This window comes from Diceros bicornis, chromosome 16 (assembly GCF_020826845.1).
Source record: "Diceros bicornis minor isolate mBicDic1 chromosome 16, mDicBic1.mat.cur, whole genome shotgun sequence".
NCBI classification, from domain to species: domain Eukaryota; kingdom Metazoa; phylum Chordata; class Mammalia; order Perissodactyla; family Rhinocerotidae; genus Diceros; species Diceros bicornis.
In genome coordinates, this window is record NC_080755.1 from 25,698,359 (window position 1) to 25,723,061 (window position 24,703).

Consider the following 24,703-nt stretch of genomic DNA (forward strand, 5'->3'; position numbering starts at 1 on the left):
CCACTCACTGGAATAGTACAGTTCTTTTCTATTATCTGGAATTTTTTTAATATGTATTGAGTACTTACCATGTGCCAGGTACCATGTGACATGTTTTACAGGCATTGGACCATTCCATACTCAAAACTACACCATGTCTTGTCCTGTACTAAAGTGTATGGACAGGGAGAGTAGCTGATTCATTTTGTACCTTCTCATACCAGAACAGTCTGTATTAGGAAGGACTTACATGGCTGTACTGGGAAGGCATTAAATGATTATATGCAAAAAAATTAGTGAATGAATGAAATCGTATTTAAAATTCTCAGAAAGTTTCGCAATTTGGGGCAACAAATAGTACATGCTATGTGAACAAGAGAAAGGAGTTGAGGAGTCTCAGTCTCAAGCCTAAGGAATTAGAAGGCCCTATTTATATGAGAAACCCAGGAGAACCTATGGTGCTGTAGTAACATAGTGTTCATCTTTTTGCAATAATGAGTTTAAAGTACTGGAAAGATAACAGGGTCTTGCAGAAAAGCTGAATTAGAGCTGTAGATCTGCATAGGTATCATGTAACCTCTTGGAGCTTCATTTGTTCAAGGAGGTTGAAAATATGACAACTCTAGGCACACAGAAGAAAAAGCATTGTATTCTCAGTACGTTACTGCTTAAGAAATTGACCAGGGCAAAGTCTGGTATCAAGACTTCAATGTGGAGTCCAAGAAAAGACTGGAGATGGAGACTAAAGCAGAAGCCTGTAGTCAGTCAGATTTTGCATAACTGAATTGAAAGGCAAGGTAAAAACCAGTCTTAAGATAGGGGATCAAAAAAAAAAAAAAAAAAGCAGAAAATGGTTACAGGGAGACCCCCAAATACAGACTCACAGAACCGACAGCAGATTTATGTTGCCTTCCTCCTTTCAAGACGCATCATCCATTTCTTAGGGGAAATCCCTAAGACTTTGCCTTGAGGCAAAACATGACTGAGTAGGAATCTCATCTGCTTTTCATTTAAGTCTCAAGATTTATCAGACTGATTTGTGGGCTATAGATAAGATAGAGCTTCCTGAATACCAAGAATGAAAGACCTGGAAACTATTATGAGCCATGAAGTTCCCAAAGGTCATCACAGGTAAAATTCTGGTCAGGCTTCTGGGAAAGATAAATGGGAACATCATGGCAAGATGTCAGCTGTAAAGCAGAGTGGAGACTGAAGCTATGATTATTTCCACCTAAGGCATTCTCTTCTCATATGTTAATAATAGCAGCTAATATATATTGAGTGCTCTGTGCCAGTTCTTTTCATGAATTAACGCTTTTAACTCTGACAACAAAACTATGAAGTGGACTCCTACAACTCCCTCAACATAGGTCATATAATTGAGGAAACTAAACTCAAAGTTTCAATGACTTCTCAAATCCCACAGCTAGTAAGGGTGGAGCTAAGTTTATCATCAAAGCACTCTCTGGAGTCTTTGCACTTAGGGTTACCATGGCAACTGCCAAAGAGCCTTAAACTCCCAGGGAAGCAATCGCTTGCCTCTGTGGCAAGCAATCTCTCTAGCAAGACAGCTAGGAGAGAAGCTAAGGAAGGGCTTGATAGGAGAAATCTTAAGCATATGAAATTTTTATAGGGCTTTAGAATTAGTGTCCATTTTAAGAAGTGGATGTTCTGCTTTCCATCCAATTTGAACCAAGTAATTGCGTAGTATTTCAAATTAGGCAATCCTTTGCAGATGCTTCAGCAATCTCTGCAATATACGTTCTGAACCATTGGATATAAGACTCAGTCATCAGGTAATCATTATGAAGAGACATATTCTCAATTGACAAACATTCTAAACTAAAAAAAAAAAAGAAACAAAAAAGCAAAAACCTTTTATCTTATTTCTCAATAGATTTTTGTTAATATGAAAGGCATTGTACACGTGACATTTTAAATTATTTAGTATTAATAGGAGTGCCTTTTAGGTGGACCACTCTGTATGACTTTCATGCTTAAAAACCATTTTTTATTCAAATGTCTTACAGCCACCCTAGGAAAGAAGTTCTATCATTACCCCCCATTTTATGATGAAAAAAAAACCAGACACAGAGAAATTATGCAATTTAACCAATATCCCATAGCATCACAGTCTTAGAATAGTAAAGTTATATAAATGTGGTGGTAACAATGGACCAATGATCTTTCCAAATCCAACTCTAAAATTCTAAAAAATGTAGAACGGGATGCTAAAAAAGAGACTCACTTCTCTAAGTAAGACAAACACAATCTCATAAGCTCATATCTTACATATGATTAACAAACTCACATGAATTTTTTTAAAACTACCTGATTTACTTCATCATAACTAGTAATATACAAGAATTTTGTACATAATTTATTAAAATAACTGAGAAACAGTATTTTTGACTGAGCAGTAATGAAACTATTGAAAAAATAAATTGATTACTGAATAATTACCCAATGTTAATCCTTAAAAATAATTGTTATAAGCCAACCTTGTGAATTCAAGATAGGCAAATTATTAACAATCATAAACATTAGAAATACATTTAAAATGTCCATATAGTTAGTATACACAAAATTCATTGACTGAAGTCAGCAGTGAAACCTGGCCTGGAATTTGGTTGGCTGTTAAGCTTAATTTTGTCTTTATTGTTTCAAAATTTAAACAGTTTGGCCCATTTCTACATTTGTTAAAAACTGTAATTTTAAAATATAAAAAAATTTATAAACACACAGATATGACTAGCCATTTCATCTAAAAAGTTATAAAATAGTTATTCTTAGAGAGCTTTCATCTGTATTTCAAAGCTTATTTCAAAAACCATCACTATTTTGCACTTTTAAACCGTACCCTTACATTAAAGATGCGAACTGTAAATATGCTATTATATACTAAATCCCAGATCCCAGTTTTAATTACAGTATTCTTTTTGTTAACACAGAATGTTGCATCTAATAAAAGCATGACATATTTTTATAGTTTCAATGGCAAAATTAAAGGTTCTTTGTTGAGGAGAATAACGAAGCAATAACCAAGATATTTGAAACAATAAAATCAACATTACATTGATTTTAAGAAAAACAGAGAATACATACATTTACATAAAACCGAAATAGACTAACTCACTTTATAAGAGAAGAGAGACAGCTTTTTAAAATATTTAGATGCTCCAACCCACGTAGGAATTTTAAAAATAAAGAGGAGAGAAAGAAAGAGACCAAAGACCAAAAACTTGCAGATGTAAAAATACATTCTTAAAGCATCTTTTAAACTTAAATTTCACTGAGAAGGTAAGTAACAGAGGAACTGTGGATTCAGTGCAGGATTTTATATAGAATAAAACCTAGAAACTAAACTCCACCAAAATGGAATTGTAATAACAGTCAATGCCTGATTGGGACTCTCCCTTTGCATCATGAAGAAAGGTCATGTTATAAGAATAAAACAATAATAATGTAATGTACACACTTTATAATGTTTAGGAGAACAACAGTTTTCAAGCACCATACAAACAATTAATTAATTAGCTAACTGAATATAATATTAAAGCAAGATCTCTACAATTTTCTATCAGATTAACTTCAAGTAGTCTATGAAATAGACTTGAATTAATTACATTTTATTGCACTACAAATTCGCTGCTGTCATTATACCCAAATGTAAACAATAATGCAGACTTCCTTAATTTTTCTATCTGTAGGTCCCCTTGAGTGGAAGACAAGTAACTAAAAACTATGTAAAAACTGTGAAATTTGTGTTCTTATTTACAGCATCTTTCTGTGAATGTGCATTTGGCTAAAGAGATCCCATCAAAATAATGGGGGAAAAGTCCCAAACAAAGCATCTTCTATTTTTAAAAACTGAAAATTAAAAAAAAAAAGGTGATAAAGCCATTGGCTTTTATAGACGTATTAGAACACAATCATCTCTTTATGCATGCTTCTGCTAGTGTCTTAAACTTGGGTTCCAAATGATCCAAAAATTCAAGCCCATCTTCTTCTTCTTGTTCACTGCAACAACCTACAGAGCCAGCCACCGATCCTTTTCCTTCATAGTTATACGTAAGGACGTAGTCTTGAGCATGCTTGTGATTGTCGTCCTGATTACACAGCTGCACCTTCTGCCAAAAAGAAAAACACAACATATTTTATTATTATTATTTTAAACACCAAAACTTACTAACATAAAAATAATTGCTTTGATTTACCTTTCATTGTTTAATTTTTAATCAGTGTGTGTCCTCTAATGGGTTCCTACATATAAAAAATGCACATGATTGGTCTCTATCATAAATCACACTATAAATTCACTCTATAGCATGTCTCTAAAAGTCACACATGTGGCAGCAAGCTTACAAGTGTTCATTTTAAGTAATCACTACTTTCCTTTTCAAAATTATGGCCAAAGTGAAATGCAGCCATTAAACTGAACCCAAGTTGATGTGGGCTTGGATCTTTCCAGAAAGGCATAGTCACAGTGCAGGCTGGAATTGCCTTGTACCACACTTTTGGTTTCTAAGACATGACTTGTCAGATGGGAACTATTAACACAAAGTCATGAGAAAAATAATTTAAATATCATTACACATTATTTCAGTAGAATTAAAAACCAAACAAAATATGAGGAAAAGTAAATATCCATTTAATATCTGAACACAACTAAATCAAAATTAAGGAAAAATAACTTTCTAATTAGAAGATGAATAATTAACTGAAAATAAAGGTCAGGCCACTAAACTATAATCATTTAGAAAGTTGAAAAGAAATGAAAATAGATTTGTAGGACACTTCGGGAAACTCACTTCACCAAGATGGGACTGAGTGTAATTATGCCACTCCGAGTACGTGTATCTGCAGTTGTCCGTCTCCACGTGTCCTCCCCGGCCGGAATCCAGGGTGTGCTGTCCACCTCCCCTAGACGATTCCAAAGTGTGATGATGTCCGGCCCCCTGGGACATTTCCAAGGTCTGGTGCCCTCCTTTCACCAGTTCAATGGTCTCCTGCCCTCCAGTTTTCACTCCTGATCCCACAGTGCCACAGACTCCCTGAGCCGAACTGCCCACAATATGTGTCGTAAAGCCGTCTGTGCAATACTGAAATGAAAGTTTGCATTGGGGAAATGCAAAGGGAAACGAAAAAATGAGAGAAAGACCACTGCAGGTAATGCCATGAATCTTTGTGCTAGAAGGTAAGCTTTCTGAGGGCAGGAACCAAATCTGTCTTGGCAATGCTGAGTACCCAACTACTGAAATCCCAGTACTCCAAGTAGTGTCCAATACAAGAAGCAAATTGCAGATGTCAAGTGGTCTGTACCCTGAGACAAATCAGAAAGCTAAATGTATATTCCCTCCCTAAAAACTTCTCAGAATACTGTGCAACTTCATTTGTTCAATCCTTCCAGCATCTCATGCCTCAAAATCAGGATTACAGTACTATCGTCTTACATCTATTTATTCTGCTTAGTTTAAATTCATTCCCTTCACCCAACTAGAGCAGAAACAGAAGTAACGATCCCTATTTTTATTCAGTGTCTCATTTAGTTCCCCTTCAACTAAAACAAAAATAATAGAAATAAAGTTCTCATAAAAATCTTAGCTGCAATAATAAATCCTTGTGATCTAAATACATAAAAATAAATCAGGCAGGGAAAATACGAACACCAAACCTTTGGCTACTAATTGTCTATGCTGTGTTTTTGTAGGAAACTTTAAGTTTTGTTTTTCCCAATACCTTCCTAGATGCCAACATCCTTTGTTTTCTAAATCTTTCCTGCCCTAATCATTGATTATGCTTTTTATAGGAAATTCACTTGTTCCTACTCCACATACTGAGCTAGAGATCAAAGTTGGAGCAATGTAGTCACTTGCTAGCATCGCTGTTCCATATATTTGACCTCAGGCTTCTTTCTAACCCATATCACAGCCAGAAAGACTCCATTAAAGTTCTTCCCATGCTGATCAAAGCTTGTAATCATTTTATTGCTGTTGCCAGAAAAACATTAAAACAGGTATGCTGATGATCTGTGAATAATTAAAGGAAACATTTTTACAGCACAAACAGCAGTTTCAATACATAAAAAAGACAGCCTAAAGTTAAAGCCATGAAACATTTGAAGTAGAAAATAATAATGACATGCTGAAGAATTTTTACTATTCAGTAACCCCGTGTGGCCAAATTGAAATGCTGTATATCACCATGGGAATCAACGTCATTTTATCTGTTCCATGGGACGGATGACATTTCATATATTGCAAGTTACCTGATTTCAAAAGAACTTTTCTCAGAAAAGATAATGACAGTTGGTTAGGCCAATTTATCCTTTGTATTTATTTTAAAAAGACAAACTACTTACCACTTTGTCATCTCCGGGAGCTTCAGTGTTGGACACAATGAGGTTCTGCTGGGCTAAATCCTCGGGAAATACTTTTGGCTGTTTGGCTGCCTGAGAAACCCCGCAGACTAAGGTAAACAGGATACCTGGAGCATGAGATAAATTACTTCAGTTTACCATAAACCAACGTGAAGTTATGAATTTATGATGACAAATACAAGATAACTTTCCAGAAAACATAAATATGATTGCTTGTGTCAAAGTAGCACGCAAAAGTCTTCCCTCCAGATATGCCACGAAGACAGGTTAAATGTTGTATTTCTACGTTGAATTTTATGTCTATGCCAACACAACACTAGAACTATACATAAACACACTGTCAATATATAAATTAAAAATGTGTGTGTTAAAAAGAAATACAGCTATATACAAATGAATAGCTATAGAAAACAGTGTTCATTCTAAGAGTGTGTCTTGAAAGTTATTTTAAAGGCTATTATTTGAATTCGTGAAAGGACTTACAAAATAGCAATGCTATGCCCAACAATATGGCAAGGATGGCCCACGTTCCAAGTTTTACTTCTCCGTTGCCAGTCCTCGGACTTACGCGAGAGGTGCAGTCATTTTCGGTAACACAGTCACATAAAATAACGTTTAATGGAGTGACAAGCGACTGGCCAAGTCTATCTGTAACTTTGATAGGTACTATATATGATCCAAATGGAGGGTCATTCTGATAGGAAAGGCGTGCCGCTGTATCTGAAAGAAAATAAAACCACGCATTACTGAATGTCATTGATTTCTCCTGAGCATAAATAACTAGTGATAGGATTTGTTAGTGCCCTCCAGTGAATTCCGACTCCTAGCCACCCTGTGTACAGCAGAGCAGAGCCCTGCCTGGTCTTTTTGCGCCATCTTCTCACCTTCTGGCGCTATATCAGACAATGCTCCACAGCTATTCATAGGGTTTTCATGGCCAGTGAAAGTGGTTGGCCAGGTCCTTCTTCCTTCTTCCTTCTTCCTAGTCTGTCTTAGTCTGGAAGGTCTGCTGAAACCTGTCCACAGTGGGTGATCGTGTTGGTATTTGAAATACTCGTGGCACAGCTTTCAGCATCACAGCAACATGCAGCCACCATAGCATGGCAACTGACAGACAGGTTGTGTGGTTCTCTGACCTGGAAATGAACCCGGGCCATGGTGGTGAGAGCCTTGAATCTTAACTAGACCATGAAGGCTAGCTGCAGTGATAGGATATTCATCATATTTCTCTACAAATGGATATTCCTGACGGCATCGCACAACTGCTACAAGATTGTAAATGTGAATGGACTGGGTAGTTCTACTCTATAGCCACTGTAAACATATTGCATATAAAAGTTTGTCTATGCTAGGGTCGGCCTGGTGGCACAGTGGTTAAGTGCGTGCTCCTGCTTCGGCGGCCCGGGGTTCGCAGGTTCGGATCCCAGGTGCACACAGACGTACCACTTGTCAAGCCATGCTGTGGCAGCATCCCATATAAAGTAGAGGAAGATGGGCACAAATGTTAGCCCAGGGCCAATATTCCTCAGAAAAAAGAGGAGGATTGGCATCAGATGTTAGCTCAGGGCTAATCTTCCTCACAAAAAAAAAAAAAATTTGTCTATGCTGCCTCTTACATAAAGGTCTTTTGGCTTTTGTAAGAGTATATTTTATCTCTCCATAACAAATCCTTCCTATCACAAGAAATAAACTTGTTAAGAGATGGGTTTTTATCACATCTTTAAAATTTATAATATAGACAGTCAATGCATATATTCTTTTATACGTGATTCATCAGAGAGTAACAGTCTGAAATTCTGGATGTTTCCTCTTACTTTCTTTTCCTATATTGTGCCAAATAAGCATAAATACTTGTGACTTATTATCAGAGACTGATTCTGACAACTTAGAACATCGCCGACTTTGAACATACTAGCAGGTATGAACCATGCTGTTGGAACTTCATCTCATGGTCCTACAAGACACAGCGACCAACTGTGTATTTTTTACTTGTTAATTAATTAATTAATTAATTTTTAAGGAAGATTGGCCCTGAGCTAACATCTACTACCAATATTCCTCTTTTTTTCCTTTTTTCTCTCCAAAGCCCCAGTACATAGTTGTATATTCTGGTGGTAGGTCCTTCTAGTTCTTCTATGTAGGATGCTGCCGCAGCATGGCTTGATGAGTGGTGTGTAGGTCCATGTCCAGGATCTGAACTGGCGAACCCGCTGCCACCGAAGCAGAGTGCACGAACTCAACTGCTACACTACCAGGCTAGCCCATATTTTTTAGTTTTGATGTATTTTTTTTAGGTCAAGGATAGGAAATATCCCGGCCAAAATCCTATATAGTCTTGGATACAGAGCCAAAGATATAACACTACTTTGAATACAGTTTCTACATGGCCATGCCCAGGAATAATCTCTTCCCATTTAACTGGCCCAGTGCGACATTCTCACTTATTTTTATGGTGTTTGTAGTTCTAAACATAAATTTGAATGTTTGGATAAAGACATCATTGAAGTAAGTCAATTTTAAAAGAAAGCATGGTTAACCTGGTAAGTCTATGTGTAAGAAATAATAATAAGACTAACAAAACCAAAATTTATGATTCATAATGTGCCATGGTCTATTGCATTCATTATCTGATTTACTCCCTCAAATAATCCCATTTTACACGAGTAAACTGATGCTCAAAGAGAATATATAGCATGGTCAGATTTACATAACTAATAAGCAGTGGAGCCAGCATTCATCACTGAGACTATCTGATTTCAAAGACTCTTTAGGGTATGATCTTAACTTTGTGTTTCCCAGGCTTTTGAGTTATTTCAGACCAGTAAAACTTTAAAATAACTAAGTTTTAACCAACATAATCTTGTCAATGTTTTATTTTGCTAAATATTAAAAAATTTTAATATTTAAATTTTTTAATTATTAAATATTATTTATTATATTTTTTAAAATTACCACCTCCTTCAACACTATTTTAAAAAATGATATTGTGACACCAAACAAGTAGAAAGGACAAAATCTAAACACAAGTTTAGTTCTTCCCAAGAAAGGACAGTTGAAAACCTCACTCACACACACACACACACACACGGGAATACTGTTGTTAAAAAAACTGAAAATTTTGTCAGTTCACCAAGCAGGATTCAGGACACAATGCCTTAAAATGCCAACATAGGGCCTGCCCCGTGGCTTGGCGGTTAAGAGCGCGTGCTCCGCTACTGGCAGCCCAGGGTTCGGATCCCGGGCGTGCACAGATGCACAGCTTCTCTGGCCATGCTGAGGTCGCATCCCACATACAGCAACTAGAAGAATGTGCAACTGTGACATACAGCTATCTACTGGGGGCTTTGGGGGGAAAAAAAAGCAGGAAGATTGGCAATAGATGTTAGCTCAGAGCCGGTCTTCCTCAGCAAAAAGAGGAGGATTGGCATGGATGTTAGCTCAGGGCTGATATTCCTCACAAAAAAAAAAAAAAAAAATGCCACCATAGCTTCTATATGTCCTTCTATACATCCTTTTCTTCTCCCATCCTGTTCTCCCCTTTCTCTTCTCTCACAACCTTTCTCTTTTAATTGAGGAATATTCATTGAAAGCATGGTGATGAAATGAAATGCCATTCCAGGGCATTTTAAAGGCAAACCCCATCAGTTCACAGTGGATCTTGAGTCATGAAAGCTGGAGGGACATGACATCATGGCCCACAGGTAGTGCAGTCAGGAGATGAGAATGTGCCGAAAAGTTAGGAGCTGATGTAGGAGGGAGGCAATGGTGATATGGAGAGAGGCCCCCTTCACTTTTGCCATTCTTGTCACCCTAGATCCTGTCGTGGGTAAAGTCAGAAGTACGGACTACGAAGCAAATTGGGGGAGAATCCCAAGTAGAAAACAATAGACAAGAGATGGTCAGAAATCAAGGCAGGGCAGAGAGGAGGGAGAGCACGGTGTAGTGATGTACACACAGATAGCCTGCAGTCGAGGACTCACTGTCCCAGCTGCCTGGGTGGCTACCAGCATCTTCAGGGATTGTGCCTTCCTGCCAAAGGGCATGCGCCTCGGGGGAGCCCAATCCACTGACCGGGCAATGAGATAGGAGAGAGGCTCAACTTGGGGCTGCTTTGAAGGGCCATTCAGCTCAGACTCCCCATGGGCTTAGCCAAGGCTATTCTTGGCCTGAGCTGCGGCTTGACTTCTCTTTTTGCCCAAGCCTGCTTCCCTTCCTTTCACAGCTATTGAGGCCAAGCAAACTCCTTAATCAACACTCTGCCTGAGAAACTCTGTATCAGAGCCTGCTTCTTGAGGAACAGACCTGCAACAGATGGACACTCCTTTATCATCTAGGAAACCACTAGCATGTAAAGAATCTATGTAGGTGGGAAGTACACAAGTCAGGAAGTGATTACATTAGACCTAGTCTAAGGCTGTGTGTGTGTTTGGAGTGGGAATGAGAATTCACACAACACCTAAGCGAATCCTGGCATAGGAGAGACCAGAGATAAGCACTAGAAATGCTTATTTCCCACCACACCAAAACTGAGAAACTTTCCTTCTTTCATTGGTCGTTCCCACAGTGAATTATTCTTCTACTTCATCAAGAAAAATATATTTTAGATATACTCAGGCTGAAAAGGACAAAGCAATGTTTAGAAATACATACCATTAATTTTTGTCAGTCTCCACGTTCTCTGTACATCTGAATCAGAAGCACTATCCAAGCTGAAGTCAAAGGGTGGGCCGTTTATCGGCTCATCAGGATCAACGGCAACAATCTCCGTAGACGACATGACAGTTTTGCAGATTATCACTGTCTCTTTAGGTATGGATGGACCATTATCATTCACGTCTTCAAGTATAATCCCCAGTGTCCCAGTACATGTTCTCCCAACTAGAAAATTGGATATAAAAATACAGTTTTTTAATGTTTTGAGTTTTCAATAGGAAATTATACATTAAAAAAATTTAATAATTTACTGGCACCTGTAAGATATAAATGACAGTGAGAAGCACAGTCACAGGCTATGTCCTTAGAGAATGTTAAAAGCAAAACATTATCACTTTCACATTGGTTGTACAGACAATAACTGCTATTTAGATTTGTCATTCATTCACTAAATAGCTGCAATAGACATGGGAATTTTTACGGAGGAGACTTTTGACTGATTTTTAAAAGGAGAAAGGAAGAGAGTACAAACAAGGGCATTTCTGGTATATTTAAAAGTACAAGGAAACTCAAGGAGGTGGGAAGCACAGCATGCACACCCGTGTTCTGGTGGTAATGAAGCAGAAGGTGGCTTGATGGGAGTTGACAGTGGAAAGACGAACCAAGGGTCCTTGAAAGCCAACCTCAGAGCTGGCAGTTTAATGTACATATAGACAGCACTTAAGGTTTTGGGGGCACGGAAATTGAAAGTAGAGGGTATGTATTTGGAAGATTAGAACAAAAATAGTACATGGAAACGTTTCAAGGGTGAAAGATTCTACAAGTGGAAAATCACTTGCAAACCAAAATAATCACTCCAGGATGTAGCCTAAGGAATTCATCTATCTATACATTCAATACCAACTTACTGAATAACTACTTTGTACAGGACACTCTACTGGAAAATCTGGGGGATTCAAAGATGAGGTGGTCATGGGTTCAGGTCATAAATTAGTAATACAGTTGTGAAGTCTGAAGTCGAACACGAATCCAAGACTTCTGTCTCTAAATCATTTATTCTTTCTGCTTAATAAGGAGGCCTTGGACATCAAGAGTGGAGAAGAGGATAAAAAAACCTGTGCCACCCACTGCCTGAGGCTAAGTCTTATACGAAGCTGCCAACCTAGGAAAGCTGGAAGACAGGCACAGCCCTGCAGCCACCGTCTTGACCAAGGCAACAGGACCTGTGACATTTCCAGCATCATCATGGGTCAGGAGCCATAGCCCACCAAGTTAAGAACTGGTTCTGAAATGTGTGCCACAGAAAAAGACAAGGTGGAGGCAACTACAAGACTGCTATAGGGTAAGGTGGGAGAGAGGAAAAAACAAAAACTAAAAGCAAACCAAACACCTCCCATTTAATATAAGCCTGCAAATTAAAATTCCAGAATGAGCAAGATTAATGCTAAAAGGAAAGCCAACAAAATCACCAATCAGATTAATTCACTCTATGCAAGACATCTTTGAAGCATGTATATTTAGTATCTTCAAAGACATAGAGAAGGGTAACTGTTTAAACAAGAATGAAATTATAGCTTAAATTCCAATAGAAATAAAACAGCAACATTCATCTAATAGGGATTCTAGAAGAAGAGAATAAATAGAATAGCAAGGAAGCAACATTTAAAGATAATTGCTGAGAATATCCCAGAATTAAAGAAAAACGTGGACCTTCTATTTTAAAATAGATTCTGACTGCAGTGCTAGATAAATAAAAATAAATTCACAGCATAAACATTGTATTAAAACTGTAGAATGTAACCTAGGGAACTATAAAAGTTACTTGGACATATTACTTACAAAGAGCAAATAATTAGATCGACAGCAGAATAATAAGTATACAAGAATAATAACTAGTTGCTTATTGAACAATAAGCAACAAGAGATGCCAGAAGATAGTGGAGTACTACTGTATAGTGCTTAAGAAAAGAAGTGTTTAGCTCAAAATTTTAAACCAAGTCAAATTATCAAATCAAGTGTGAGAACAATATTAAAACACTTTTCAGAACAATAAAACTGACGGGATTTATCAGCCACACCTCACTACTGAAAGAACTAATAAAGGATGTACTCCAGCAAGAAGAAAAGGGAACAAGGAGAGAAGAAATGAGATGCAAGAAATAATGCAACTATCTCTCACTTTGGACAATCAAAAAAAAAAAAAAAGGAGACAAAGGAAGCAGGGAGATAAGTATTTTATCTATCTGGCATACTTTTCTATTAGGGCAGAATAATCTCACCTCTCAAACTCTCTTGTTCTTATGCTATGTGGGGTTTTCTTGCTCTCTCTGAAAATTGTGACTGCTGATGTCTTTAACATTTCTTTCCATTTGTGTCCACACACAGAGTTGAAAGCACATCTTATTGATTGAATCCGGTTCATTCTATTGTCTTTAAAAATTGACTTCTGCAGTGTTTGCTCTTCTATCACAGTGCTGAGTGCCTGAATTTCCCTTCCATTAAACATTTAGAGTTGTTCAATAAACTCCTTTTTTTTCACATTGTGATTATTATTAGTATAGAATATGTAAACTAAAGATCTTAGACATCTAATTCACAGTGTTTTACAGTTCTGTTTTTCATCTGTTGATTAAATACATAATACTCTTTTATTCATTGGAGTGTATGCATGCAAATTTCACCTTCTAATATCAATATAATTCTATATCGGTAAGTGCTAATTTTAAATATGAAGTCATGGAAGGTGGATTACCCATGGTTCCATGATTTATGTGCATGCCTCTCTCCTGTCAAATGTCTTAAAAAATTTGAAAGCACACTCCTCCCAAAAGATGGAATAATACAACAAAAATAAACACTTAAAACTCAGCTATATAGAGGAGATACCTGGATGAAACCGCCAACAGAGTTTAGATTGAGAAGAAGAGAAATTGGACTCAAAGCTTAAGAAACAGCTATGTTTAGCAGAGGAGAAGGTAGTAAAACAGAAAGCATATAGATAAGAAAGGAATGTGTGGAAAAGTTTACACACAGAAGCCTTGGGAGAGAGTTTTAAAAAGAAGAAACACATGCTGTAGAGAAGTAGGAGGGTGGGAAGCGAGCATGGACCCAGAGCTCAGTGCTCACGAGCAGAGAGCATCTTCCATTAGGAAGCAGCAGGCGAGCCTGAGTGAAATTAGCCAGTGTAGTTTTTAGAAAAAGGTAAAAACAAAAAAGTACTTTTGTATAATCTTAGTTCATAAAATAAAATGATGTAGAATTATTTATCCCCAACCATCTTCAAAAGAAATTAATGGAAAAGGACCCATTACACATTTATTCTATACTACAATGATGATTAACAGTGCCTCTCAATTAAACTCCATAAAATTATTTGATCTCTCAATTATTTTATCTCCTCTTCAACTGAGGAGGACGCAGAATAATATGATACACAAAATCTCCAATTCCAGACTAATTTTTATCTCTTCTATCAACAAACCATTTGCCAAGTACTGTTAAAAATGTAAAAATAAATGTAAAAATAATGGATTTAATTTTCATGTTTTGTTCTTTTCATTTGCTTTTGACCAAAAAGCATGTCTTGACAAAGGGACAAAGGAAGCTAAAGCCTTAAGGAATAGTTTTTAATTGGTTGAAGTTAAATTAATAATGATTACAACTTTACCAATCTAATCAATGGATATGAACCATTCCTCACTAATTTAGAGAACTGAAATACCTAAACCATATTTCAAAATCGCTTCTAAATTCTAATTTAGAATTCTAAGGTCTAATGTAATAATTTATGTGTATTGTAGTTAGCATATTTATTTTACAGAGGCACAGAGTTCAAATGAATGTTACGGTAAAATTATATTTTATGCACTAAATGGATCTCATGCATAATCATCGTGCTCATATTTCTCTCAGTTTTGTAGGACTCACGAAACATGATTTTACATTTTATACAACATGAATTCATAGTGTTTGTCTTTCTAATTCTGTAAGATGTTATTAAGCATGATTATGACTTATTTTTATATAATGTCCTTAATCAGGATTCTAACCCCCAAATATATTGTTAGTTTCTTGTAAAAAGATAGAACTGTTTTCTAGGAGTGCACTATGGGGTATTAAGTATGTTCTCTCCGTAACGAATTTTCCTGCCAAAGTGAATATTTTAAAAGATATAACTAGATAAACTGAAGCTAATTTTTCAAAAGTAATTTTCTCAATTTTTAATGATTATTTAATTTTAATAAATATAGTTTCAAGTATTTCTATGACTAAATTATTTTATCATTACAGCTAAAACTGAGGGTGCTAACAGAAAGCAGACATGAGTTAATAAATTACAGCAAACCTCTCAACTACTCTATATGTCACCTGTGAGAACTAAATTTCGAGAATGTATGCAGCTGACTTAAAAATGTATGTTGTTCGTTTAAAAACTGAGGATGTATGTAGCTGAGGATGTAAGTAGCTGGCTTAAAAACAAAGTTCTTACCTTTATCTGTTGCCAGCACTGTGACATTATATATGCCATTTTTGATGTTCTCTGCCTCTCTATCCAGGCTCTTGATAATTGTGATTGATCCTGAGTTTTCATCAACAGTGATCCATTCTTTTGGATCTTTTAATTTCTTATACCTGTTAATAACGATGAATTAAAGTAACAAAATGTATCATAAGCCAAATTATAATACTGGTATCAAAATAAGTTATAAATTTTAAAACATAGTAAATGTGGCGTTAACTGAATAGAATTAGAAATACCTTATGCCACTGCTGCTACTTGTTTCTGGGTCGTATGCTTTATATCCATTGCTCGTTGTTCTCACTGGTACATTTTCTTTAATTCGAACAGTTTGCAACGCTGGGCTACACTCGGGGCCCTCATCCTGATTTTTCACATTAACAGTAACGGCCGCTGTGCTCATGGCTGATCTTGAACTAACTTCTCTGGAATACGGAGCTTCATTAATGACACCAATTTGCAGGTTCACCTGTTGTCTTTCTTCATAATTCAGCGACTGCAAAAGCAAGCGTGTTGAAAATCAGATCAAGACATTAAATATTTGGCAATGCTAACTAGTGTATATAACTAGTTAAATTTGTAAATATGTAGGTGCTGTATTGGGGAATGGTCATGAGAATATTAAACATATACCCGGAAACGTGGTGGTGGTTGGAGGCGGGGAATCCTTCAACTGATTCCGTATTTGGACGGAGCCAGCAAAAAAAAAAAAACAACTGTTCCTCAACTGCAAATTTAACACAAGTAATATCATAGGTGTCGATAATGATTTCAGAAAGTATTTAAAGAAGGTGTTTCAAGGTTAACCCTTGAGATGTTACTTTAGGGACTCCACACCCTAACCAACAGTTATTACTCCATTAATTTGGGAAGAGCTTATTCTACCCTCCTGAGATGAATAAAATTATTTGTACCTGGTTTAGGGTAGAAAATATGGGTCAAATTTTATAAAATATTTTTAAGAGGGGAGAAACAAGAAAACAGAAAGCTTGTGGACGTTACACTCTCCTTTTTTATCTCTTCCATCCCAGTTACTTTCTAAAGAACTGGTAGTACCAAGTTTAATGGAAAGTTTTCATTTGACTTTGCTTGATATGTAGCTGTAATGAGAATGGTTGAAGCCGTTTTCTAGAAGACAGAAATTTTGTTTGGTCTTGGATTTCACAGAGATAAATTTCCTTCTTATAATACCAAGAATTAGGGTAGAGGTTGGGTGAAGAAAGAGACAAGATTTAAAGGACATTTCTTTGTTGCTTTGAAACTGAGAAATTAACCCACAAACTGCAGTTAATTTTCATCACTGTAAGAAAAAAGGATTCATCATTTTTGATCCACGCTTCTTGTGAATATGTACAAAAGGGAAACTCTATAGATCCACAATAGAATCATGTGCTAGCTAAAGATGCAACAGAAATAAGCCTATGATTCTGCCCAAAGCCAAAGGTGCTCAGATCACTGTATGGACTAACTCTGGCCCCTGAATTAGCTGTGAGTTCTTTTGAGATGCTGTAGAATATGATTAGAAAGAGGTTTTAGAAGAATTTATGTCTTTGAATGGTTGAGGATTCCTATTTTGAACCAGGAAGCTAAGGATGTAATGTACTCTGGATACAGACAGACAGACTTAGAAACAGCCTCCCTATGGGTCTGACCATGAGTAACTCCTCATTTGGGAAATTCAGTAAATAAGTGGAGGCTCTCTGATCCAGCTGCAGAGACAAACGGGCTAGGAAAGTCTGGCACTGTCCCACCAGAATCGAAGCTGTGCTAGTTTTTGAACTGTTAAGAGATACTGGTTACAAAGTGGATACTATATCATATTAATTGAACATACACACACACACATATATATGTATATTTTAAATCATACCTTTATAAAAAGTTCCCCGAAATGAATACATTCATTCCATTATATATAGCACTTACATTTACTTATATACCTATTTTATTCCTACATTTAACAGAATTTCTCGTTATTAAACTCTAGGATGCTGATCTGTGAAATTATAAGACAAAATTAACTAATTTATTAATTTATTCTTACCTTAACCACACACAGAATTCCTTCATTGGTTTTGGGATCTGTTACAATTTTAAAATTTCCATTTTCATTGCCCTTTAAAATAGTATAATTAGCTCTCCAATTAGCAGTATTTATTAAATCCTTATCTTCAACGGTAACACGTAAGATTTCCACATTAATGGTATTTTCTTCCACTGATGTCACATACTAAAATAATAAAAACAAACAAAAAGAGTTTAATCGGTAACTCTCACAAAAACAGAACACCAAGTAAGGTAAGCCCAGTTCTTCTAATTTCCAAAGTACCATGTTTACATGATTTTAAGCCCTAAGTCCAAACTGCTGTAAGTGGGGATACTTCACTTGAAATCATTGGGCGTGGATGGAGATGTGCGTATTTAGCAATTAACACTGAGCGTACATTTTTCTTTTGATAGCATCAGGTACTCACAGAAGTACGCGTAAACATTGGCAAGTTGTCATTCACATCTTCAATATGAATGATGCAAGTTGAAGTCGTCTGTAAACCAAAATATTGACCATCCATGTCTTGTACTTTTATTTTCAACTGGTATTTATCAATTAACTGAAAAGAAAGTGAAACTGAATTATTGAGTGAAAGCAATATTATAAATGAAATCTTAATTTACACTCTATAATTTTCCTTGCATTAAAAATTTAAGTATGCTATTAAATTTCATACTTTCACATACTGGCAGAAGAAAAATTTCCTCACACTAGTAATTTTCAATTAATTTATGAAAATAGGGTAGTTTCTCAAATTTAAAGTGCTACTCAGAGAATATGGAATCAATTGGTTTTAGCTTTAGTCAACAAAAAGAAAAGATATAGCCATAACACATTTAAAATTGCCCAGCAATTAATGGAAATCTTTATCTCCTATCCAAAGAACATTCTATTTCAAAAATAGGTAACAGTGACTCTTATACCCTTCTTGTAATAAAACAATAAAGTGAAATATCCTCCTGTAAAACAGATAGCTTTTAAATATTTACCTTACATTTATAAAAAGATCACTAAGTTCACATGAAAACAAAGGTCTAGGGCTATGTAATCCTTTCTATCAATGGAAAATAGAATCTGGCTCTTAGGGCTTTCCATTCATCAGAGATTACAGAAGGCTCATGACCAGTCTAAAAAAATGTGTTTCTCCTCATAAAGGTTTCATTTATCATAAGTAATTGAGATAGAGAAGGAGTAAAAACAACACTAATAATGCCTTCTAGACTGAACATTAGGAGACTGGGTTCTATTCCCAACTCCAAAAGTAACAAATGTAATCTCAGGGCAGTTGGAAAATTCCCTTTACTTAGGTTTCCTCTTCTATAAAACAATGATAACTTTCCTATAATTCACCTCTTTTCATAAGACAAAATAATATGTGAAAAACTATCCTAACCTTCTTCCTAGAATATTCACCCTTCTCTTACATTGCCACCGTCTTCCCGTAATTCCATCACCTCTTAAACTTTCTTGTCCTCATGCATTATCTAAAATAAAACTAAAATTTCTCTCAATCTCTATGCTTTTTACACACATAATTTTTCCGATTTACTCTTCTCTCATAACCAATCACAATGTAGACTTGAAAAATAATGGCCTTATTTCATTTAAAAATTTTAAAAACCTCATGTTAGTATACTTTCAGGAGAGAATACATATTTTTTTTGTAGCGAACTAAGAACTATTGGAAGTAATCAATTGGCTGACAAAAGAAAGAAATGAAGATTTGTGGACCTAAATATTAGCTTGTGCTATCTTCAGAAGGAAAAAAAAAATTCTGATGTTTAAGAGGCTTAAAGGGTTGAAGGTAACAGATGAGAACTGGAAATCCGGGGTCAAAAAGTGGCTCCAGAGCAGTCTGGGGCAAAAGTATTCCAAGACTCCTTCATTAGTCAAATGTTTTCAAGTGATTTATCAGAAGGATCCATTCAAGACTTGATGATAAAAGAGAATCTGGTTTATAATCTGCTTCACCTGACACATAAATTCCATGAAGAATCTGTATAATTTGTAGAGCTGTAACAGCAATTAATTCATTCATTTATTCAGCAAATGATATTGTATTCTTCACTGGCACATACTCACAGTAAAAATAAATGAATTTATAGATCATAAAATAAACTGTTAATAAAATAAAATTTCACTTAGAAATGTCCTCGTAGGTACAGTAAAAATGCTTAATTTTATTAAATTTTACTAAATTTCAACCCATAGTCTATGTGAAGAAATGAGAGATATGCATTAAACGCTTCTGCTACATAGCATAGTATGATGTTTTTCTCAAGAAAAAGTACTTGTGTGATTGTTTGATTTAGGAGCTAACTAGCTATAGTTGTTTTTCTCATAGGATACCATTTTTACATTAAAGATACCCAAGCTTATTCAGACTAGTGTATTTGGAAGACAGTTCGTCACACATAAAATGATTCTGTCAATTTGAGGAAAACAACTATTTGTTGCCATTGATAAACTGGAGTTTTCAAGCAAAAATGAGAATTCTGAAAAACTTTTATCAACGAGTGTGATATCACTGGAGGTGAGGAGGTGATTTTTTTCATTATTGTTTAATGAAGTGTGTCAATATTTGGAAGATCTCATAACTCAGTGAACCAATATTTTCCAAATGACCAATGCATAATGTTACAAAATCGCACATGGGTAAACTATCCACTCACAGAATGAGATAGACCAATGGATTTTAATGTAACAAAGCCAGAAAGTTCACTGATAAGGCTTTAAAATGCGCACTGCAAAAAACATTTATGAAACTACCACTTGTCAATTTTTGGTGTAGTATTAAAGAACAATATCCAAAATGATCTGAAATTACCAGTAAAATACTCCTTTCTTTTCTAACTTCATATCATGTTGGATTTTCTTTATATACCTCAGCTACAACTACGTATTATAACAGACTGAATGCAGAAGGAGATGTGAGAATTCACCAGTCCTGTATTAAGTCAGGTATTAAAGAGACTTGAAAAATGCATAATAATTCCACTCTTCTCACTAAATTATTTATTGTTTTGAAAAATGTGCTTATTTTTTATAAAAATGTTATGTTAACATGTAATGTATTTATTACTATTTTAAATGGGTAAATAAATGCATATTTTAAACTTTTATCAGTTTTGAATACTAACTGGAGTAAATATCTATAAATATAACCCACATAAACAAAAGATTTTTGGAATCCTCAATAATATTTAAGAGTGTAAAGGGGTCTTGAAACCAGAAAATTTGAGGATCTCTAATAGATAGGGAGAGGGAGAGGAAATGAATCTGATATGAAGTTTTAGGAATCAAAGAAATACCTGACAAACATATATTACTATATTTTAAGATTAAGGATTATAAATGTAGTAAGTAGGCCAGATAAACTGCTATAAGAATTCAGATCAATAAATGCTTGGTGGAGGAGGTAACAGTTGAATAACCAAGTGAATGAATTACTAAACTAGGATAGTTGCAGGGGAAATGGACAGAATATAAATGTAAGATAATTTGGGAGGTAATATTAACATGCTTTAAAAAGTGACTTGATCTAGGGGGCAAGAGGAGAAATCAAATACAATTTTGAGAACATGAATCCAAGGTGACAATGAAAAATTATTAATAGGAAAAGAATGTATTAATGTTATTTTAACTAGAAGACATGGGAAGGAAAGCATGTTTAGAAGGAAGGACAAATTCAATTTTAGATGTATTGCATTTTAGGTACCTGTGAAATATACAAATAAAGATTTCTAGCAGTCAATTGAAAATGGTAAACCAGAGATCAGAGAGATACAACCTTTCTCTTAATCTATGTAAGGGGAAGAATGTAGATGAGATTGTTGAGGAAGAGACGACACAGACAGAAGAATCATTATTACCTGCAGAGAACAAATTTCCAAACATTTCCACAAGTTTCACCATTCATATTTGACATTTCTTGTTTTTACTATAAATATATAGTATTTATACTATAAATACTATAGTAAAGTGTATATATTATAGTCCAAGTATATATACTATAAATATGTTTATATTAGGAAATTTGATTTAATAAAACATACAATTCAGGAGAGAACGAATTAGTAGTTCAAAACTGGCACACTGCAAAGTTAATGACCTCCATCAACATACTTAAAATAATAATTTTTCTAAAATTAGATTCACAACATGCTTCTCAAAACATATCTACAGTTGATACACAGAGAAATACAGGTACTACTAAATAGTCATGTGATAATCAGGTTTTATTTGTTAATATTTATGTTACCTCTCTGTCTAGCTGAGAGGATGATGTGGTGATCACGCCTGTAGTTGGATGCATAGAAAACAGCGTGGGTGATGCTGGCAACTGCGCGAGGATAGAGTACTTCAGACGCGTGTGCATCGTGTCAGGTTCATCTTTGTCAGTTGCACATACCTGTCCCACAGTAGAACCTACATATTGAAAAATCCTCTTTAATTTCCAAAACTTTTACATTTTCAACTTTCCCTTTATTTCACTCCTCTCCATCTATCTCAAAAAAGTTTTGGACCACTTAACTATATATCAGAGTAATAGCTTTTACAAATTTGCAGACTTCTATATAAAGTACCACTTTCTCTTAAGTATCCCAGCATTCTAACATTTTGGAATTTAGTGACCACATCCATATTTACTGTATTTAATGTGTAATTTTATAAATGTACATAACATCTTTTCATGGCCTTTGTATTTCTAGACTAAAGAATTCTAATTATTCTTTAATCTTTTTCTTTTTGTAAGCCTGCACATAAATAGATTAGACGGGTCAGTTTTCTCTGAAAAATCTCGGTTTAGTTAGACCTTTCTAGAGGAAGACTTGAAAACCGCATTCTGACTTCCAGCTGAAATGGTCCATTTCCATAAGATTGAGAAAACATTTGTATTATTCTCAAAGACCTTTATGATAATGCCCAGAATACTGTCAATCATTTGACAGTGTAGAACACCAGTACCTCTCTTCAAGGCTAAGATTTCAGTTGCTCAAAAACATTCTTTTTAGAGTACTTTCTCTTACAAGTACTTATTTTATCTCACACAGGAAGGCAAAGTAATATTTATTGATTAACCCCTATTTTTCAGGCACCGTGCTTGGCATTCCATGTGTATTATGCATCATTTAATCTTCATAACAACCTTGCACACTGACATCCCATTTTATAGATAAGGAAACTAAGGCTATCAGTAAGGAAACTTGCCCAAGATCACAGGGCACAGCTAGTGAAAGGCAGAGTAAAATTTCACCCACAGCGGCCTGACTGGCAAGTCCCTTGTTCTTGCCAGCAGGATATGCTGCCTCCCATATATTGTTAATGTAGGTACTCACCAACTCTGCTGTTTTCAGCTACTTTAAAAATGTAAGTTTTTTCTGTAAAAATTGGGTAGTTATCATTTTCATCCTCAATTTTGATTACTAGGGGCAGTGGAAGTTCTGGAGTATATCCATCCGGAGTTGTTGCAAAGGCAATTAGCTGTGAAGAGAGTAAAATAAGAAAAACAGCAAAAATGAGACTGTTCAGCATTGCAGTGTGAGTTTCACCACTTGTTACTGTTTTTGGATGTGGACATAACCTTGGTGCTACAAGAGGTGGTTAATTTCATGGGATACTACAACATTTTATGCTTAAATTTATGTAATATAATAACATAGATAATTTTGCTTTGCTCACCATTGCTGTATTGTTGCTCATGAGTGTAACAGTTTTATTATTATTTTCCCAAAATAGTCTTGAGGATTGTTTTGTTTTGTTTGAAAGTTTCAGGTGCATGGATTTAAAATATAACTTTCTGGATCTTATTTAACTTCAAACTCTGAGGATTCCAAATTCCCCAGCTGTAGTTAACTGGAATATTATCTTATTTTCTACTAATTAGGATTTAAGGCATATTGATGGTTATATTTAAATAATTCTCTTCATAAGTATTTTTAAATGTGAAAACAAGGAGTCAGAAATAGACGAATGCCTGCATATTGTGTGTGGAATGCAATTTCTTTTGGTTTTATAATACGAATTTCAAGTCCAATCTTTCTCATAACAGCTATCAGAGAAAGAGCAGAACATCACAGGTACTTAGAAGGCCATGTTGTAGCAATTCTAAACCTAAACATTTAATTCAAAATTTACATGTCTATTCAGTTAATTTGGTCTACCGATGAATAATTCATTCATTCAAAATAGATGTAAAATAATTAAAATTGAAGTAAGCAAAATGACCAGGTCCTATTGGGAAATCAATACAACAGTAGGTTAAATTCTTATATATTAACTCTCATTTCCACCATGGGAAGTTAACCAGATGGTGAAAACACTGAATAATCTTAGTTAAGCACTGTCTACACTCCTCACTGGCTCACCACAAGTTAACTTTCTCTCATTGCAAAAGTACAGATGCTTAACTTCTGAACTTCACTTACCCCCTATGGTCTCTCTCTCTGTACCATAAAGAGGTTCACAGATCTTTTCTGCCAACTAAATAACTGCTCTTCAAAGTGGTACTCTTTTCTTCTTTTGAAAAAAAAAAAAATAGTAAAACTATAATACCAATAACAATCTAATAGAACCTAATGCCATTTATTCTATAAAATTCTTTTTGCTTCAAGTTAAGTCTGTGATATCAGATATAGCCAGAGCATAGAAGAAAAACTCAGAAAACGGAAAAGGGCAAATGAATTGAGAATGAAAGATGAAATAGCCAAGGTTAATAACTACTTATACAATCGGTAAACTTTAGACTTTACCTCAAAAGATTCATACTCCTCACGATCCACAGGACGAGTACAAAACAGGTTTCCACTATCTCTCTCCACATAAAATAAATTTTTAGGTTCTCGGTCAACTCCAGGCCCTCTTATGGAATAGTAGATAGTGTAGTTTTGTGCCGTGTCAGATTGAATCTAGAAAATATACATTATATATAGAAGAGACAAATTTTTATTTCAGCAAAACTTTCATCTATATACTCATGTAATCACATTGCCATATTTATTGCAGTAAGTAATCACCCTCTTTAATTTATTATTATGTATGAATAAAAAGCAGCAATAGAATAAGGCAGCCTAATAATTGAGAGATTTCAAGAGCAAGACCTGAGGAAAATAACATAGTATCA

At 35.2% G+C, this 24,703-nt stretch overlaps 1 protein-coding gene across 4 annotated transcripts in view; it reads right to left on the reverse strand.

Moving 5' to 3' along the window:
* Nucleotides 1-1,964: 1,964 nt before the first annotated feature.
* DSC2 (desmocollin 2) overlaps nt 1,965-24,703 on the reverse strand; it is a 33,698-nt gene continuing 10,959 nt past the window's right edge. For 2 of the 4 annotated variants that reach the window (XM_058556938.1, XM_058556937.1), the window contains exons 5-17: nt 24,333-24,488; nt 22,920-23,064; nt 21,842-22,008; nt 18,005-18,139; nt 17,575-17,760; nt 15,770-16,026; nt 15,501-15,643; nt 11,009-11,236; nt 6,842-7,078; nt 6,341-6,465; nt 4,791-5,081; nt 4,197-4,242; nt 4,031-4,109 (exon numbers count right to left, since the gene is read on the reverse strand). In XM_058556938.1, the coding sequence (XP_058412921.1) occupies nt 4,207-4,242; nt 4,791-5,081; nt 6,341-6,465; nt 6,842-7,078; nt 11,009-11,236; nt 15,501-15,643; nt 15,770-16,026; nt 17,575-17,760; nt 18,005-18,139; nt 21,842-22,008; nt 22,920-23,064; nt 24,333-24,488 (2,106 nt within the window). In that variant the 3' untranslated portion in view covers nt 4,031-4,109; nt 4,197-4,206. Of the gene's footprint in view, nt 4,110-4,196; nt 4,243-4,790; nt 5,082-6,340; nt 6,466-6,841; nt 7,079-11,008; nt 11,237-15,500; nt 15,644-15,769; nt 16,027-17,574; nt 17,761-18,004; nt 18,140-21,841; nt 22,009-22,919; nt 23,065-24,332; nt 24,489-24,703 lie in introns of all 4 variants that reach the window. The other 2 variants (XM_058556936.1, XM_058556935.1) reach the window with 1 other exon arrangement.